This window comes from Stegodyphus dumicola, chromosome 8, assembly GCF_044657685.1.
Source record: "Stegodyphus dumicola isolate Sdum_Otavi_A_Nest chromosome 8, ASM4465768v1".
Lineage (NCBI taxonomy): Eukaryota > Metazoa > Arthropoda > Arachnida > Araneae > Eresidae > Stegodyphus > Stegodyphus dumicola.
The window spans coordinates 63,862,780-63,882,490 of record NC_140775.1 but is presented as its reverse complement, the minus strand read 5'-3'; the positions used below and the strand labels follow the sequence as shown (position 1 = coordinate 63,882,490).

Genomic DNA, 19,711 nt, shown 5'->3' with positions numbered 1-19,711 from the left:
TCATATGTATTTTACTAAGTCGTTTCTAAATGCTGTACATTAAAACTATTGATATGATTGATGATTTATTCTTGTTACAGTCACAAGTCGTTAATCTGGGCTCGTGGCGATTCCGGATTATCGATTTTTCTGGATTATAGATCATCAGTTTAAATCTGGTAAGATGGCATGCAGAAATTATAAAATTAAAAATATTAAACCGTAATTTATGAAATAAAGAACAATTATGATCTAAAGGGTATCAAAATTTACAAAAAAAAAAAAAAAGCTTAATATTTATTTGTTTCCTTCATTAAACATTTCTTTCAATGTAAGTTGTTTAAGTTGCTTCATTTTATGTGATAATACTTTCTCTTTAATTTTATAAACAGACATAATTTCTTCTTTCAGTTACAAAGTCCTATAATTGCGAGAATACCGACTAATTTGTAAATCGAAATTTTTTCGTTTTCAATAACCTCTGTGTCACTTTCTTCCCTATCGGAAGCGAATTATAATGACGAGGAATTTGATTTAAATCATATCGAAGACTCAGTACATTGAGATCAAATACTACATTTAGTAAGGAATTATAAGACAAATAAAATAAAAACATCTACCCTGAAGATAAGGATAGTGCTGATGGATCAACTTCCAATTCATTGCATTTTACTTGTTCTATGGATATTTTTTGTTGCATGAAAGGTAATGAAAGGCAAGTTCAGTTGCAATACTTGTATGTTTACCTTTTTGCTTTTCGAATTTATGTCGAATTAATGTTATTTATGTCATTTTGACAGTTAAATGTGATAGCTATCTTTAGCTTTATAAGTTGTTACCGTTCTGTCGTGAATTAAGTGTATATCTCAATGGATGTGTTTTCAAATATCTGATTTGCCCTGCTATCCAAATGTTTATGGCTGAATATTTTTCAGTCTAGTTTATGCATTCAGTTTCAAAAGTGTGATCGATCAGATTGCTTATTATTATTGCAGCAATAAATTTACATTAAATAGTTTGAACAATTGTATAAAAATAAGAGTTTGCATAGTTTTGTCCAAATATTTGTATGTATGGTTGAAACATTATCTTAATCTAGTTTGTAATTCAATTTTGAAACATGGAGAATTAGAAGTTCTAAGTTTTTTGGGGGATACTGTTCTGTTATCGGGACTGGATTCAGAAATGTATGAATGTGTGTTTGTATGTGTGTTCATAGATGTGTATACGTACATATACACATACATTCACAAATATAGATGCATACATAAATACATTTCTGAACCCGGTCCTGATAACAGAACAGTACCTTTTTTAAATCTTTTATAAACGATTAAGCAGGTTTTCAAACTGCATATCATTTTAAGATTCGACTTGCAGGAAGACAAAATATGGTCATATGCTTATGATTGCTTTTAAAATTTTCTCATAAATATTTTTTGCATTTTGATTGTATTTTAGATACTTTAGTTATGTAAAGTGAACATGAGAATATTAGGAAAGCTTAAGAATTTGAATAGCTATCTACCATAATACAGGTTTTTTTTTTATCCTGCCCATTGTTTTAGAAACCAATATACCATTATTATGTGTTGGCTTATTTTATAGGCATATGCAGTTTAATTTTATGTTCATGTTACTGTAGTATTGTCATTATTATAAAAGTATTGATAACTTTTGTTGAATCTTGCAAGCTGTCTAACGTTCAGAATTATTACTACCCAATTTTACTGATAGGTTTGTTTGAGTTGACATAATTTGTCTGATAAATAAAATAATCTGGTGTTTAAATTATATGCATTTCTCTTAATGTTTCATTGAAGGTGAGATGGAAATATAAATGTTATCCAAAAACGAAATGATGGGCTTCACGAGAAATATACATGGTTTTATTATTTATTTCATTTTATTTTTTAGTTCAGAATCAAAAATTGATTTTTAGATGTTCATGTGAAAGAATTCTGTTTAATTATAAAGTTTAACACTTAAAAATTGAATTAATAGTATGCAATTATCTTTTTATTATACATATATTACTATATATTTCTAATGCACTATATAAATGTCAGTGCTAAAAAACTGAGATACTATTGTTAGGGCAATCTTTTCTTGTACATGAAAAATTTTGATACTTTCTCATCATCTTGACTCACAGCTTATATTAAAATTGCAAGATAATAATATAGCAATCTCTGAATATGCATATCACATACATGTATTTACATGCATTATATTTAATCTTTATTTCTGAATAGTATTCCGTAGAATGAAAAATATGTGAATACCAACCCTATATATGTATATAAATTTTGTGTCCTAAAATTTCTTGTTTCTTATAAAATGCTTATTTGAATTACTATTTGTGAACAGAGCAGTAGATATGAACCATAAACTAACCAAACAAACATTTTGCCAATTTTTACAGCTTTGCAGATAATCAGAAAGCACCAAAATTTTTAATAATGTTAAGTTTAAATGATGTTCTATACTTTTGTATTAATTTTTCTCTTCTATTATTGTGTTATCAAACTTTCTGTAGGGATTTCAACTGGTTAAGATGTTATTACCATGCAGAAAAGAATTTTATATTCAAGATTGAAAAAATTGCAGCCGAAGAATTTCGTGGAAGGTCAGTCAAACTGCTTTTAGTTAATTATAATTTAATTTTGGGTGAAGAAGTCTCAAATTTATTTAGTGTCTTCTAAATTAAATTCTGCTTGTTTTTGAAATTTTTCACAACATTCATTCTTTTATTATTATTACTTATTTATTAATTTACTAACTTACGTCCATGCACATAATTTTGCATTTAATGCCATATCTTAAATATTGTGAAATGTTAAAATAATACATTTCACTTAATATGGTTGTGACAGTAAATTTTCTGTTGACATAATCTGTTACATTTAATCATATCTATAAACACTGGTATACATCATTTTTTAATAATCTATATATTATTTTGTGTATTTTTTTACAACCAAGATTTGGCATATGACTTGCTTTTCAAATTCATAACATGGTGTAATAATGTAATCTAATGGTTAAAATTTACTATGGAATGTGTCAAATTTAATAAATTATTCTTTGATAGAAATTTATTCATGTGTTCAGTATGTCTCATCTCTTAAAATTGATAAAGTAAATTTTATGTACTTGCATTTAGGAATTTTGACTGTGTCAGTATAATTTTGTTTCAGTTATTATGGCATGCAAGAGAAAAAGTTCATACATAACTCTGTATTTAAAATTAGTTAATTAAATTCCCTGAGAAAGAGGGACACTTTGTTGTTTTTCAACAAAGTGTCCCTCTTTCAACAAAGTGTTGTTTTTCAACAAAGTCAACAGAGTCAGAGTTTAATTGTCGAAGTCTTGATGATCTCAGACTTTGTACTGTAATGATATAAAAGAAGGCTTTTGATTATTTTAAACGAACAAAAGAATTTTACTTTGGTAAAGGCATAACAATAAAAAACATGACACTTTAGTATCTTTGTATCTTCTATTAGTACATGGTACTTTTCAATTACATCCTTATAGAAACAATGTTGCAGGGTCACTAACTTCCTGCTTGGTTACTGACACAGACTGAAAACTTGAAGATTAACACTTAAAAAAGATAGATATTTATTCAGTGGAGGTATGCCAGAAATTGTAGCAATATTTAGTGAAAATAGAGGCTGTGACATCATTGTGAATTATTTCAGATACTGGTGCATAGTGAAGGAATTATCTTTTAGGGTATTACCGCAGTATAGAAACTAATTTAGCAATCCATTTTGTCTCAAAGCAAATTAAAAGAAATTTAAGGAAGTGGTTTAATACTTCTGCATATACCATCCAATAATAATTCTAACAAAAGAGACAGAAATTTCTAATGCATGGCTCTTGTTTCTTGAAGAAAATTGTCAATGCAACTTTAAAAGGCACATATCCTACCCCACAAGACATGTATTGTTCTTTAAATAGAAGTTGACTTATGTTGATCTTTCAGACATTTCACCTTTTAGAATCTCTTTAATTAAAGGTTAAAATTTGAGTAAAAAAAAAAAAAAAGAATTAGTACCTATCAAGCAATTAGGAATTGAATAAACTACTTATCTACACCCAAACTTTTGTATTTTGTAAGAATAAAATAAATCTGTAAGTAGGATGCATTATTATTAAAAATAATCTAATATTTAACTTAATTATAAAACAGATTCAAAAATAAAATTAGCTTCCTAAATCTTTCCAAGTGAGTGGCATTAAATTATAAAAGTTCTTGAAACATTATCCATAAAAAAGATACGTAAAATGAATTTTCAAGAGAAAACTGATACACATTTAAATACTCTGAAGCAATTACATGAGGAAAATATAAAAGAAAACAAATTAAACTAATTTTAAAATAATTACAGAACTGTTTTGGAAACTGTGCTTCACAGCATTGTTCATTTTTCAGAATGAATATATTTAAGTTACAAAAATAACAGTAACAAGTAAGGTCACTTTAAAATATGGCAAGAAAAAATATAAATGTTTTATTTTATCACTTTTAAAGCAAAAAATGCACAATTTTACCAACATATAAAAATAAGAAAAAACTGAGCTCACTTAGCCAGCTAAGTCATCAACATTCTAAGTCTACTTGTTTTTGAGTTATGTGAGACACATATATAAGTGTATACGTACAGATGTCATGAAAAAACGTCTTTCAAATCTATTTTGGCAAAAAAAAAAAAAAAGTCCTTTATTCTGTCTGTATATACAGATGTCATGCAAAAACATCATTAAATGGATTTGAGAGTGGCGAGATATGATACCTGATATTTTTTGCAATTGCAATACTTCCTTTACTTCGTACAAGGAAGTAAAAATCGTCAAAATTTCACAAATCTTCGAATAAAAAATTTCACATACAAACTGATCTTGAAATCGTCAAAACATTGATAAGTTTCCAAATTTAGCACATCATAATAAAATAACTCATATCCCAAAAACGGAAAAATTGTTTTTGATGTAATATTTTATGAACACTTACTTCATTTGCAAAAAAGAAATTATTTCAAAATGTTTATGTTTCAATCAACACAGAGCCTCCTGCCTAAAACCCGAGTATCCATCATTTATAGTAAGTAGGACAAGATTCAAATATTAAGCCATCAAATCCATATTTGTCAATTCATCATGAAAAATAATCGACCAAAATGTTAATTCACACTCAAAATGACAATCATAAAAAAGCAGACATGTCAGATGAGCAAAATTTTAAGGACCAAAAAAAACTTACTTTTAAGTATTTTTAAGGACAGTATGAAACCTGTAAAATTTTATAAATAGTCATATTTTATAAAATCATTTAAAAAATGGCATCTGACCACTTTGTTGAAGTGAGTCATTTAGCGCACAGCTTACAAGACCAAACATGAGCAACAGGCTTTACTAAAATTACAGTTGCTGGTATACATGCCTTTTTGACATCATAAAATTTCTGTGAACTTTTTAAAAATAAAATTATTTTTTCTGAAGTTTCATTTCATTCATTTCGAAGATTTGAAAAGGAAGACAAGTTGAAACATTAATTAATTTTAAGGAAAAATATTAAAACTCTGTATAAAATTAAATTGATAATGAAAGTTTTCAGATTAATTATATTTTCAGGAAAGAATTAATACAATTGTTTTTAAGAATACTGATAAAAATATTTCCTTACTTTGTTTTTAGGCTCTCCATTAAAAGCAAATTTGTTTTCGGGATTTCCTGCAGGCATTTTATATATCCGGAACCATTCATGAGTTGCCTAAAAAGCACATACTTCTAAGTTAGGCAAAAAGAATATCAAACTTTACTAAATATGAAACAAAGGATTAGCATAATTATTTTTTTACAAGAGAAACTATTAGTCTCTATTTAACTTTTCTGTTCTTATCACTTTTAAAATGCTATCACCATGCGATTAAGGAAATAATATAGCAAATATATATACATATTTGAATGTGTGTGTGTATATTTGTATGCATATATACAGTAATTTGAAAAGTGAATTGGATAACAAAGTGAAGTTTGAGAATAATAACCTTTCTGAGTGAAAAAATGATGACACTAACAATACTACTTAACCCTTTGCACTTGAGAGGTGACTCTCACTCACCACCTTGTGATTTGATGCCGCAACTCGAGAGGTGACTCTCACTCACCACTTGGTTTGATGCAGAAACTCGATGCGTGGCAATAACTGTTTACTTAAATATACTCGAACCCAAAGCGGGTTCCTACGCTCTTTCTGCATAATCCTATGACATGTAAAATGATACCCCTTTACATGGAGATAAGATTTTCTTACCTGAAATCTTTTTCTTATCTATCATAAGGTCTATTCTCAGAGAAATGAGCCCGGAAAAAGGTTTCAAACAACATAATATTGTAATACTTGCCCTGAAAAGCCGGGCATGCATGTTGGGAATTGTTACATGAAATACGTAGGCCATCCAGGAAGTAGATTACGTTTCCGTCTGTGTCCGCTAGGGGAGGGGCTAGCGCGGCCATCTTGGGGTCAGAGCGTTGCGCAGCTCAGTCTGCATCTAGCCATGCTAGTGAGAGGTTCGTGCTGTGCTCCGTTCAGATACTGTGACGGTTTGAAATGTCTGCGTTAATTGAAAATCCCGCGAGCTGCGAGGTGCGCTCAGTAATAAGGTTTCTGACTGCAAAAAACTGTAAACCGATAGAAATCTATCGGCAGCTTCGTGAAGTGTATGGGGACAACATTATCACTGAAGGTGGAGTGCGTCAGTGGGTCATAAGATTTCAAAATGGCTGAACCAATGTTCACGACGAAGATCGAAGTGGGAGACCCAGCACAGTGACCGCCGAACTTCTCGAAAAAGTCGATGCTAAAGTCCGTGAAAATCGAAATTTCACAATAACGGAACTTTCTTTGAGTTTTCCACAAATTTCGCGAAGTTTGTTGCACGAAATCATCAGCGAAAAGCTTGGTTACCACAAGTTTTGTGCAAGATGGATTCCAAAAATCTTGACAGAGGACCACAAAAATCAGCGAATGGCTGCAGCGTTGAACTTTTTGGATGCTTACCACCATAAGGATGGTGACTCTTTACTCGATCGCATCGTTACTGGTGACGAAACATGGGTGAAACATGTGAACTGTGAAACGAAATTGCAATCAATGCAGTGGGGGCACACAAGTTCTCCCCAAAAACCCAAGAAATGCATGCAAACAATGTCGACAAGGAAGATGATGGCGACTGTTTTTTGGGACAGAAAAGGTGTAATTTTGGTGGACTTCCTGGAAAGAGGCACTACAATAAACTCTCAAAGGTATTGCCAAACTCTCCAAAAACTCAGAAGAGCAATTCAAAACAAGCGCAGAGGAATGTTGAGCTCTAAGATCTTGTTGATTCACGACAACGCCCGGCCCCACACGGCAAATGTCACTCGTAAAGTTCTTGAATCTTTTAAGTGGGAGTTGTTTCCTCATCCGCCGTACAGTCCCGACCTGGCACCGAGCGACTTCCACCTATTCCCAGCAATGAAGAAGTGGCTGGCTATGCAGCGTTTCGATGACGACGCACAGCTGCAAGAAGAGGTAACGAAGTGGTTGAAGGCGCAGGCGGCCGAATTTTTCGACGAAGGAATTTCCAAGCTCGTACATCGCTACGATAAATGCCTTACTTTGTATGGTGACTATGTAGAAAAGTAGTATTTGAGTGTGGCTTTCATCTGTATATAATAAAATTTGTTTTTTATACTTTGTTTATTTTTTTATTCCAAAACGTAATCTACTTTCTGGATAGCCCTCGTATCATACACAGAAATATTACAGAGACCAATATTTAAGAAATTATGTTTATAAAGGTGTAAAGACACATAAAATGTTAAAATATCAAAATTTTATACATTAATTTGTGTGTGTAACGATTTTAAGTTACTGGTAAGAAATGTGTCAAAAAGGCTGCAAAACATCTCAAGTTGCTGGTGCGCCACCCAAAAAAAGCCCCGAGTGCAAAGGGTTAACACTGAATTGAGAATTCTAAAAATATGCTCTTTGTAAAAAATTTGTGGATTTTACTGCCAAATTTTGAGATGTTAGAGCAAAAAGAAGTGATGTTTATAAATAAAAGAACAAAAAGAATTTTATCAGCAGATGTTAAGTTCAAGAGCAGATAGGTAAACATTAAGTGGCACAAGAGCATAAAAAACGTTAAGAAACCTTCTGATAAGATATTAAAATCTGAATCCTTTCAGATTTTCTTTCTTTTATCCCCCCTTTTTAATCATGAAATGAAAAGAATTTACAATGTATATGTAAGTCATATATATAATTTCAGTGCCGCCCAGACGGTATAGTGGTTAAGGGAGCCAACTGTGATACCGAAGGGCCGGGTTCGAATCCCCAAGAAGGTACAGATATAAAATGTCTGTCCTCTCACAGGAGATAATGGTGGTTGCCTATTGGGTGCCTCCACAATAAAATAGCCATCACTTCTGGCCTTAGGAGTAGCCAGTGCTAGAAAAGCAAGTGCCAGCCATTCGAAATATATATATATATAATTTCAGTACTGGAAGTCTAGGAAATTTTATTTAGACAAGGGCAAAATAAATGTTGTGGATATTTTATAGAATAATAAAATAAAATATTCCCAATGTTATTTATTTAAATTACTTTCTAATATTTAGTCTGCTTATCTCTCTTTTTTTGAAACCCATAAAAAGTGACTATCAGAATGCATCTTGATTAGGAAATAGGATTTATGATGTATGATTATTCTTGTAATATGCTAAAAATGAAACTATCATCCAAGTTTGTAAAGTAGGTATAAAAAGCATAATTTTTACTGATACAAAATCACTTTTGTGATACTGGCAAAATAATCCTCACCATAGATTCCTCTCCAGTTTTATTTAAAAATGCATAAATAAATTATTTTTCTTCTCCTTAAGTAATAATTTTAAACTCTCTTGCCTTACAAAAACAAATTTTCTAACAAATTTTCTCTTTTGTGATTCTGATTATTCTAAATAAAATCAGCATATATATTAAACTTCAAATTAAAAAACATTACACAAACATTATGTTGATTATACACTACTGTTTATTGTTCTATCAATACACGTACATTCAAAAAATTTTTGAAAATGTATAGAAATATTTTACTCTAAAACGTTTATTTAATAATTTACTCTAATAGTTTAATGCTAACTCAAGTTAGTTTAATACTAACTCAGGTTCCTGGCAGTTTAATGCTAACTCAGGTTAGCATTAAACTGCCAGGAACAGGTATAAATTTGTTACAGGAACATGGAACAAATTAAATGCTCATATTCTTGCATATTAAGATGAGGATTATAATAAAAAAAGATAATCCTATATCAAATCTAAAGCAATTATCAGAACCATTCCAAAATGGGTATTGTTATCTGGTTTCTGGTAGTATTGAGAATAATATTTTATCTCAATACTAGAGCAGAAAATCTGACTGCCTGCCAAAGGAGCATACCCGATGTTAAGTGTAACACAAAAGGTCATTGATGATGAAAGGTCAAAATGATGTTCATCTGTGTTAACGGAATTAATTCTGTATGTCAAATAGCTTTGCTACACGTGAAGTTCAGACTTTTCAACTCACTCTGCTATGAAGAAAACCTGGTTTTGGAGCTGTGTCAGCTATGCTAGATGTCTCCATTAGCTACGAAAAACCCCAGTGTGAATGACCGCAATTTTTAAGTGGCGCTTTCCTTGAGCTTTACAAAACAGATGAAAAGGGAATGTCAAACTATGACAGGTGAGGAAAAAACATAAGATGGATTACAGGTGATTAATTTGACTGGTTAAACTACTCCATTATGTTAGCCGAGTCTACTTGGTAATTCATTTAGGTTGGCAGGTACTTGGCTGTTAGGATTCTCTGCTAGATTTCTACTCTTATTTTAGTCTTTGACAGCTATATTCCATGTAAGAATTCATGATGACACACCCCACATAGGCATACTGGGATGACACAACCTTCACCCATTTCTGTGATAGAAATAGTCGGATTATTTACTTCATCCTCTTCAGCACTGCACAACCACAAGGAAGAATGCAGATTTCCCAGCAGATAAAAAGCCATTTCCAAAATAGTGTTACGGATTTGGTATTTAAATAGCTAATGTTAGTTGAATTATAAATGAAATTGTTTTATTCCCCGTGCAGTGTAGCACGTGACGAATATTGAAGGAAAGCTAAGCTGGAAAATTAAAAATACAAGAGCACGTGCATTTAACATTAAATAAATAAATATCTTTTTTTGATTTCGAGAAAGTTCCAGAAAGTTCCCGCACATGATTTAAAAATCTTATAAAAAGGAGGAAAACCTCTCAATTCAGTTAGTCAGTGATTTTAGTTAGTTTGTTGTTGTTTTAAGAGTTTGCTTAGAAAACTGCTCTAGCTGACTGTAGCGAATTCGTGGATTAGCTTTCTTTAGCTGTTTTGAATTAAGTTCTCTTGAATGTTTGAGTAGTTAGAAGATAACTACTGTGATACTGCACGATTGTTTGAGTTAATCATATTCGTTGTGATAATAATAAATTTTCTTCATTTTTCATCGGACTTGTGCATTTATTTCGTAACTAACCCATACGCACGTAACAGTTTTTGGTGTCAGAAGTGGGATTTGAATGCCAATAACAAGAGCAATGGAAGAACAGTTAAGGCAGTTGATATCAGCCTTTACCTCGTTTAAAGAAGAGATGAAATCTAGCCAGGAAAAGATCGAAGCCGGCCAAGCATCATTTAAAGAAGACATGCAAGATTCTGTTAAAACAGAGATGACATGCATTAAAGTAGAGATTAAGGCGGGACAGAAAGTCGTTCAAAAAACGATGGAAGCAGTTAAGGTAGATATGAAGACCGTTCAAGGAAAGGTTGAAGCAGGTCAAGAGGAGATGAAAATAGAAATTATCAGTGTAATAGAAAACAAATTTGAGGTTATGGAAGGCAGAATTGACGCAGTTGAAAATAAATTTGGAAACATTGAAGAAAAAGTTTCTTCGGTAAAAGAAGAAATAGAAGAGAGAGTTTCTGCCGTAGAACAACAAATTAATGATAGAGTTTCTGCGGTTCATAGCGACAGCAGGGAGCAATCTGGATGGTTTTAAATTTCTACCGATGTCTGCTCGTCTATCTCTAAAGCTATCTACATATGATAGGAAGACATCCTGGCAAGTGTATAAAACCCAATTTTCTATAGTTGAGGATGCGAATAGATGGGATTCCCAAGCTAAGGCCTGTCATCTTGCCGCTTCCCTGAGAGCAGATGCAGGGGATATCCTGCAGACTCTTCCCGAAAACCAGAGATTAGACTTTGAAGCTCTATCTGGCGCATTGGAGCTGCGCTTCGGAGAAAAGTGTTTAAAAGACTACAGCAGGCTTCAACTACAATCCCGTCAACAGAAGCCCACCGAAACACTTCAGGAGCTCGCCACGGATGTTAAAAGGCCGTCACATCACGCCTTTTCGGAGTGCCCGACAGAAACAAGAGAAATCCTGTTGCTGCAATATTTCATCGATGGCATCCGGGACTCTGAAATACAGAAAGCACTGCGAATCTTGGATGTTAAAGATCTGAAAAGCGCTTTAGTGTACGCCATGAAATTCGAGGCAGCCCAGCAAGCCACTCGTAGAGACCACTACCCAGTCAGAGCTATGCGAGTACACGAGCCAGTGGATCAACTGATGGCTCGTTTAGATGATTTAGCTAGAGAAGTCAATGCTTTGATATGGAGTAGGAGTGAGAACAAAGTGGCTCTAAGGTGTTAGAAATGTGGTATTGAAGGACATATACGACGGCATTGCAGAACACATCAGGGCACGGATAATAAAACGGATGATTTGACAAGACCAGTGAATGCCTTGAGACGGAATATTGGTGAGAAGAAACCAACCTTAAAGTGCTGGAACTGCGGTGTTGAAGGCCACATACGAAGGAACACCACAGAGCACGGACAATAAGAGAGGCGGGTTAAATAGACAATTAAATGCCATGGGACAGAAAAGGATTGACAAGAAACCAAAGTGCTGGAACTATGGAACTGAAGGCCACGTACGAAAGAATTGCAGAACACCCCAGGATACGGAAATTGAGACCATTTCTCAGCAACGACGCAGGAAACAAATTAATGACCATATCAAGGAACGGAGGTTGCCAGATAATGAAAAACCTTGTTTTAAAGCACTAAAGATTTCTAGAGTGAGTGGCAACAATCCATCAATGGGCATATCGATGGAATTCCTTGCAATATGATCATTGACACAGGAGCTAATGTTACCATCATTAGGAAAGATTTAGATGAACAGTTTAAAGATAAACTTATTTGGACGCCATCCTGTGTTACCTTTCAGACTGCGTCTGGTGACAAGATTGAGATAGCTGGGAAGTTAAACGTGAACATCACATTTGAAGTGCCGCCTACCATCACACGGCATATGTGGCAAATATTACAGATCCATGCATACTCGGACTAGACATTTTAAGGAAATACAATTTTTCCTTAGACTTCAAAAACAACAAACTGCTTTCAGCATCTGAAGACATGACTATCCATCCTCAGAAGGGATCCTCACCTGGAAATGCCGACGCCTTGTACGAAAGACCTAGCTCGGGAAGCTGCCGAAATCGTACTAGGGCCGATAAGAAACGCAAGGCTACCAGCTATTCCCCATCACAAATGCTCTTCGGTAGTGACCTTCATCTGCCTTGTGACTGCCTGTTTGATCGCCATACGGATGCGCTTTCATCGCCTGAGGAATACATCCAAGATGTACAGGCCTAATAACACGCCGAATAAATACCGCAAATCATTTGCGGTTTTGCAGCTGAAGATGGTGGTTCGGTAAAACCATCGAAACTAGTCTTGTGAAAATTTTGTAAATATAACGCTGATTTTTGTTGTTTGATTTCTGAATTATGTACAGGCCTGTTTTGAAATGATGCACCGTTCCACACGAAAGCAAGTCAACCTGGCGACGGAGAAAGTGAAGTCCAGATACAACACGAGAGCTACAGGACATAGATCCAACAAAGGAGACAAGGTGTGGTTGTGGAACCCAATTCAACGAAAAGGAGCCAGGCCTAAATTACAGTCACCTTGGGATGGTCCGCACACAGTCCTAAACAGGCTGAATGACATCGTGGTTTGGATCCATGAATCTTCGAACTCTAAACATAAAGTCTTTCATTACGACAGGTTAGCTCATTACTATGGCCATAGTACGTAGTATAAATAATTGTAAGTAGAGCAAGACCATGGTCCTTTTTGTTTCTAAATTTGCACTTAGTATTTGATTTGTATTTAGTATTTGATAACATTGATTTGTTTAAGTTATTGCATTTATTGATCGTGTTGTTTGTTATTATAATGTAATGTTTATTATTGCATTGACGTCTTAGTTGTGCTTCCTGTCTACGGATTGTACTGCCCAGAACGTGCAGTCCTTGAGAAGTGGGCAGTGTTACGGATTTGGTATTAAAATAGCTAATGTTAGTTGAATTATAAATTAAATTGCTTTATTCCCCGTGCAGTGTAGCACGTGACGAATATTGAAGGAAAGCTAAGCCCGAAAATTAAAAATACAAGAGCACGTGCATTTAACATTAAATAAATAAATATCTCTTTTTAATTTCGAGAAAGTTCCAGAAAGTTCTCGCACACGATTCAAAAATCTTATAAAAAGGAGAAAAACCTCTCATTTAGTTAGTTTGTTGTTGTTTTAAAAGTTTGCTTAGAAAACTGCTCTTGTTGACTGTAGCGAATTCGTGAATTAGCTTTCTTTAGCTGTTTTGAATTAAGTTCTCTTGAACATTTGAGTAGTTAGAAGGTAACTACTATGATATATTGTGATACTGCACGATTATTTGAGGACATTTAATCATATTTGTTGTGATAATAATAAATTTTCTTCATTTTTCATCGGACTTGTGCATTCATTTTATAACGAGCCCATATGCATGATATTAATGCAATAGATATTAATTATTTTAACTAGCAGTTCCTCCACGAGTAAATCAACATAATGGTAAAATTTAACAGAAAAAGTTTGAATAAAAAAATTACCCTTAAAAATCCTGGCATATGTTTCTCAACATCTTCAATATCTAGAAATAATTAATGAAGTAAATATGTGCTTTTATTTATTTATTTTAAATTTTAAACACAGATATTGCAGTGATGGAATAACCTGGCTTACCATTGAGATCTTCAGCTAAAGGATCATTTATATCAATTGCAATAAGTTTCCAATCAGTTTCCCCTAAAATAGAAAAATAAGAATATAAATAAAATAAAATAAAACAGCTTCTCTGATTTCAGCCACGTAAATAAAACCTGAATATTACATACACATTACAGTTCTTAAAACAGAATAAAATTAGAATTACACATGTGCTTGGTTTACTGATTTATTTGATTATGGCAAAGCACTAGGGCTATCTGCCTAAGGGGATGAATATCTTCAAGGAGGGTTTTCTAAGGAAATTGGCTCATATATACATTACACATGCAAAAAACCACGGAAATGCCCATGCAGCCAGCTCATTTGCCAGAATAAAAATCCCAGTTGAACTACCAGCATTCAACATTATCCCACAGCCACTGCTAGGCTACAGTACATAAGTGCTACTATTATGCAAATCCAACAACAATAAAATAGTTATAAATTATGTTTTTAATTTTATTTTGATAGAAACTGATGCAGCAAATCATTGAAAGTTAATTATCCATGTTACAATCATATCTTTTTCCCTTTGTACATATTATAATAAGTTAGGAAATAATACACTTTTAATGTAAATATTATGGAATTTTTTTTAATTTTTTCACATTTTAACCATGACTAATATGGTTTACACTGCACTCAATTTAAAAATACATCATCTATTCAAATAGTTTTACTAAAATTTAATGCTGACTCACCTTCATCAATCAAAGCCATGACTCCTAATATTTTCACTTGTAAGATTTCTCCTCGTTTTGCAATCTACTCATTGTAAAAGAAAATAAATGACTTATATAGAGAAACAAAGGTTTGTATAAAATTAATAAAATTACTAAATAACACAATACTAAACCCTATAGCCTATTTCACAGACATCAATAGGATCATTATCTCCTTTACATCCTGTTGATTCATCAATGTGGTTAGGATCTTCCCAAGTCTGTAAGAAAATATAAAAAAATTTTACGTATACAGTTAATTAGTGATCAAGATTTATAGTTTTTTTGGACAAAATATTATATGTGATGATATGAGAAAAATACAATTTTCTAATATTTAACATTTTACACTCTAAAATAGAGAGTTGGCGACAGGACACTAGCACACACAGACAAAAGCTAGCTCATCTCGTCTGCTTCATTGTCGAAAATATTGTAGACTTTTACTGTCAGTACAAAAGCAGTGAAGAGTCAGGTATGAAAACCATGTGAAGTAGTTCAATGAGATTTACTCTCTTCAACAAAGAATCACAATAATTGAGACTGGCAACAGGAGATGAGTCAATTTTTTGTGCGCCACCGCATACATCTAAAAGTTGTTGCTTCTAACTCTCAAAAGAATACTGTTTTTCGAAATTTTTTAAAATAAATCTATTGTGAACACACACTCAGAATAATTTCCCAAGTAAAAACTTGTAATTTTATTTGCATTTGTTTGTGAAAGTAAGTTGTTGAAAAAAGGGTTTCATCTTAATAAATATTGACTTTGGCATAATTTCCTATTACAAATTTTCTTAACTCTTAGCCACTAACCTTTACTCTCTGTTACATAACTGAAGTTAATATTTCAAATATTTTCAAATGAACAGAAACTTAATAAAAAAAAATCTGAAAGCCTTCAGATTTTACATCACGCCCTTGTGTATCACCTTTATTTATTAAATAACATGTTCTTTGCACTTAAACTATAAAATTCAATTCAGCAGCAATATTGCAAAATAATTTTTAAATGAGCAAAACTTTAGAATTAAAACAAAGAACACAGTCACACATGCTGGAAATAAAAATGTTTTGCTTTCTTATAAAGTGTTGCCATTGCTCACTTTGAAATTGTTGAGTTTGTTACTAAAAAATTTGTTAAAGTGTTACAAAATATGAAATCGATAATAAAACGAATTCCAAATTTGGGCTTCTAGATGCCCATATTAGGTGAAAGATTTCGTTATTCAAAATTTGATGGCTCTAGGTACCATTATTGTACCTCAATGCGAGAAACATACATATATTAATGTAGCTTCATTAGTTAATTTCTTTAAATGTAACACAGGTTGATAATATTTTGTGGCAACAATTTGAAAGTCAACCAGCATTTATAGTTAACCAAAGCAAAAAGCCAAAGCGAAATTAATAGTCCTTCAGGGCAAATTGTCCCTTTGAACTAAAAACTAAAATCCAAATTTTCTTAGAATCAAATAAATATCAAATTTGGACTTAATATATTATGACAAAGCACACTTAAACTATTTACCTGAAGAGAGAAATTTCTATGGCAAATTGGCTTGCATTTTATGTTACACAATTAATATTAAAGTTTACTTACAAAAATAAAAAATTTAATACAGCATCTGTAAGTAAATAATCACTTCTAAATTATTTATTTGGAATATAAACTAACCTCCCATGTTTGTGATGTAATTTTGACAAAAGTCAATCAAAACAAAAAAGTTTAAACAATCAAACTCCAGTGAGCATGTCTAACAGGAATTAAAGCATTTATTGCACACTGGTTTTGTGAAAGGTAGATTGGTTTTCAATAACTTACTTATTTCACCATTTGGTATTTGACACAAATACTATATGTATTTCATATTTTAAATGAAGATAATTTTTTATTCACATACAGAATGAGGGGTCCCAGAGGATATTTATGAACACAATTTCACAATTTAAAAAATAAACTGAAATTAGCTGTCTCAGATAGTCTTCTGAGATCCTTCATTATGAATTATTTATAAAATAACAGGAACTCCACATAAATTACATTAACAGGAACTCCAAACTTTGGGGGGAAAGGCTATCACTCCTTTGGACTAAAAAAAAATTCTGTGCATGCTTATTGATTGATTTTTGGACTAAATAACTTATTAAAATGTTAAATATGCACATAATATTTCCTTGCAATTTTTAAGGATCATTTTGATTTCAGCAATTTTGAGAGAACTCTGCTCTTGCAAAACTTTTATTGAAGTTCCTCCCCCCCCAAGTGCATATTTTAATACTGAATTTAAGATGGAAATTAACTAACCTATAAAACCCACTTAGAATACAATAAGCACAGCACATACCATATGGCAATATTGTTGGTTAAAACAGACATTAATAATGCACAGGGTTACAATATTTCCAAAAATTTTACGGACTTTTACAGTGTGGTAGTTTTAATACATAAGCCCCCCTTAAGAATTATTATCTTGCAACTAATATAATATATATTAGAATCACCTTTCATTAACTAAAAACTCATTATACTGTAAATGTTGATACAAATGTAGATATATTACAAAACTTAATTATGTGTGTTATTAAAAGTAAGGTAGAGGAAAAATTTAAGAAATATATATGTAATATTTTAAGGCAGTAACAGAGAAAATAAGATGCTGAATGGTTACAATGAATATTTAGTTATGAGTATTAAATAATTATTTGGGACACAACAGAATGATCATTATTTAATAATTACAACTGAATTTCAAAAATCTGCAAAGCTTGGGACCAAGGCATAAGGTGATATAAGTCATGCCTTCTGTTTATATCTTTCCATTTCTGATTTTTAAATATAAATAATTATAAAACACTCATAGCTTGAGCATTTCATCGAAACTGAATAAAAAAAACTATTACAGTCTTTAAATATAATTGCATGCATAATGTCATTGCAAGGTGAAAATGTAGTGAAGAGATAAATTAACAAAATGACAGGAGTTCTTTGAGTAATGTTTTCATGTTTGTTCATAACAGGGAGTAAACCTGGAGCTATTAAAATTTAAAAGCAGCTGCAAATATTTTGATTTATATATAGCTGCAAATATTTCCAAGGACTAGATTAAAACAAGAATTTTCTTTAATTTCTTTATCAGTTCCTGCTTATCTTAAAAGTTTGAAACAATCTTCAAAAGACAGGGTGATTATAATTAAAGTTGCGATTTCAAAACGCTCTAACTTTAAAAGTACTGGTCAGAATAACTTGCTATTTTAGCAGAACAATCGCGAAGGAATGGAATTTTTTTTGGTGAAGGGAAAAAATAGTTCCAAAACATGCCGACAGATGGCACTGTCAGTGTTCACATGGCTATTGTACATGGCTGTAGAGATATGCACATTCTTAACTCCTGACATGTGCACCACAGACATAGCTGTGATAAAAATGCAGAACACTAGCGAAACACATAATGCTTTGCCTGAATGCTTCGTCTTGACTGACAAAGAAGGATCGCTCTCTGCTTGTGAAGCTTTTCTATCAGAACAGTGACTTCACATTAACAGCTATCAGGAAGTTCTGAACATTAAAAGGCATAAAATCCGGCCCCATGACCACTTATGGCCTGCAAAAAATGATAGATAAATTCGAAGAGACCGATTTATTTGACGTGAAACGAAGTAGAGGACGAAAACCAGTTACGGCAGGTAGTGGAAGATGTGGCTACAACGTGACAAGAATGTACGAACAGTGATGCAGGAATCAGAAGTGCACAGAGAATTGGACAAATGTTGGATATGCCTATCAGCACAGTGCGTAATGTCCTACGGAACATCTTGCGCTGTTATCCGTGCAAGATAACTCGCGTGCAGAAGTTGCTAATTGCTGACCTGGAAACAAGTGAATCGTTTGCACAATGATTTCTTACCCAGATGGAAGTGGACAATGGATGCTAGGGAACACTCTGTGGTCTAGCGAAGCCCATTTCCATTTGCAAGGCTCTTTAAATACTCAAAATTGCAGGAAATCGGTGATCGAAAATCTGTTACCTCTTCAGTCTAAAAAGTCAGTGTGTGGTGCGGTAGAATGGTAGCATTTGTCAATGGGCTGTTCTTCTTTGAGATCACACCTGCGGATCCCGTTAACTGCACCATTTTTGTTGAGCAGTATTCAGCATTTTTGCTTAACCATGTACTTATGGCAATTCAGCAGCATCAGTGTGTGTATTGCACAATATCATGCAAGATGGCACTCCTCCAGACATTACTACTTGTGTGAAGCAGCTGCTGATCGCTCAAAAAATCATAAGCTGTCAATTTACCAACAGGGAGGCCCAACTAAACCCGTGTGATTTTTGACTTTGATTTTTTGGGGAAACCTGAAGAATTAGTTTACAGTGAGTGGATTGGGAATCTGGCTGACTCGAAGGCAAGCATAATACACTACACTCATAGCATCAGCACAAATACCCTCCGAACTATAGTGGAACATGCCGTTTTGCTCTTCCAACTAGTAGCGCAACAAGGCGGAAGCCATATCAAACAACTTATGCATCAATTATCCGTAAGGTGTTTGTTTCATGAAGATCTTCCTTTTTCTCTTGTTACTATCATTGTTTTCGCTGTACACACGTATTCTTTAAATTATTCGCTGTCAATATGTCTTTTTGCCTGTCGTAAACCCTTGGAGTCTATTATTTCCCTTAGGATAACAACATTCCCGTGCTTAATAATTAGGCCTTACCCCTGATAGCGGAATCTATGGGTACATTTTGAAACTTTTTTT

At 32.9% G+C, this 19,711-nt stretch overlaps 1 protein-coding gene across 5 annotated transcripts in view; it reads right to left on the bottom strand.

The window, feature by feature from the left end:
* Nurf-38 (Inorganic pyrophosphatase Nurf-38) overlaps nucleotides 1-19,711 on the bottom strand; it is a 114,422-nt gene that overhangs the window by 16,758 nt on the left and 77,953 nt on the right. For all 5 annotated transcript variants that reach the window (XR_015042594.1, XR_015042595.1, XR_015042592.1 and 2 more), the window contains 5 exons: nucleotides 15,084-15,170; nucleotides 14,929-14,992; nucleotides 14,204-14,266; nucleotides 14,071-14,111; nucleotides 5,675-5,761 (listed from right to left, as the gene is read on the bottom strand). Coding sequence is in view for 1 of the 5 variants with exons in the window: in XM_085821917.1 (XP_085678043.1) it covers nucleotides 5,675-5,761; nucleotides 14,071-14,111; nucleotides 14,204-14,266; nucleotides 14,929-14,992; nucleotides 15,084-15,170 (342 nt within the window). In the remaining 4 variants the exon portion in view is untranslated. The remainder of the gene's footprint in view (nucleotides 1-5,674; nucleotides 5,762-14,070; nucleotides 14,112-14,203; nucleotides 14,267-14,928; nucleotides 14,993-15,083; nucleotides 15,171-19,711) is intronic.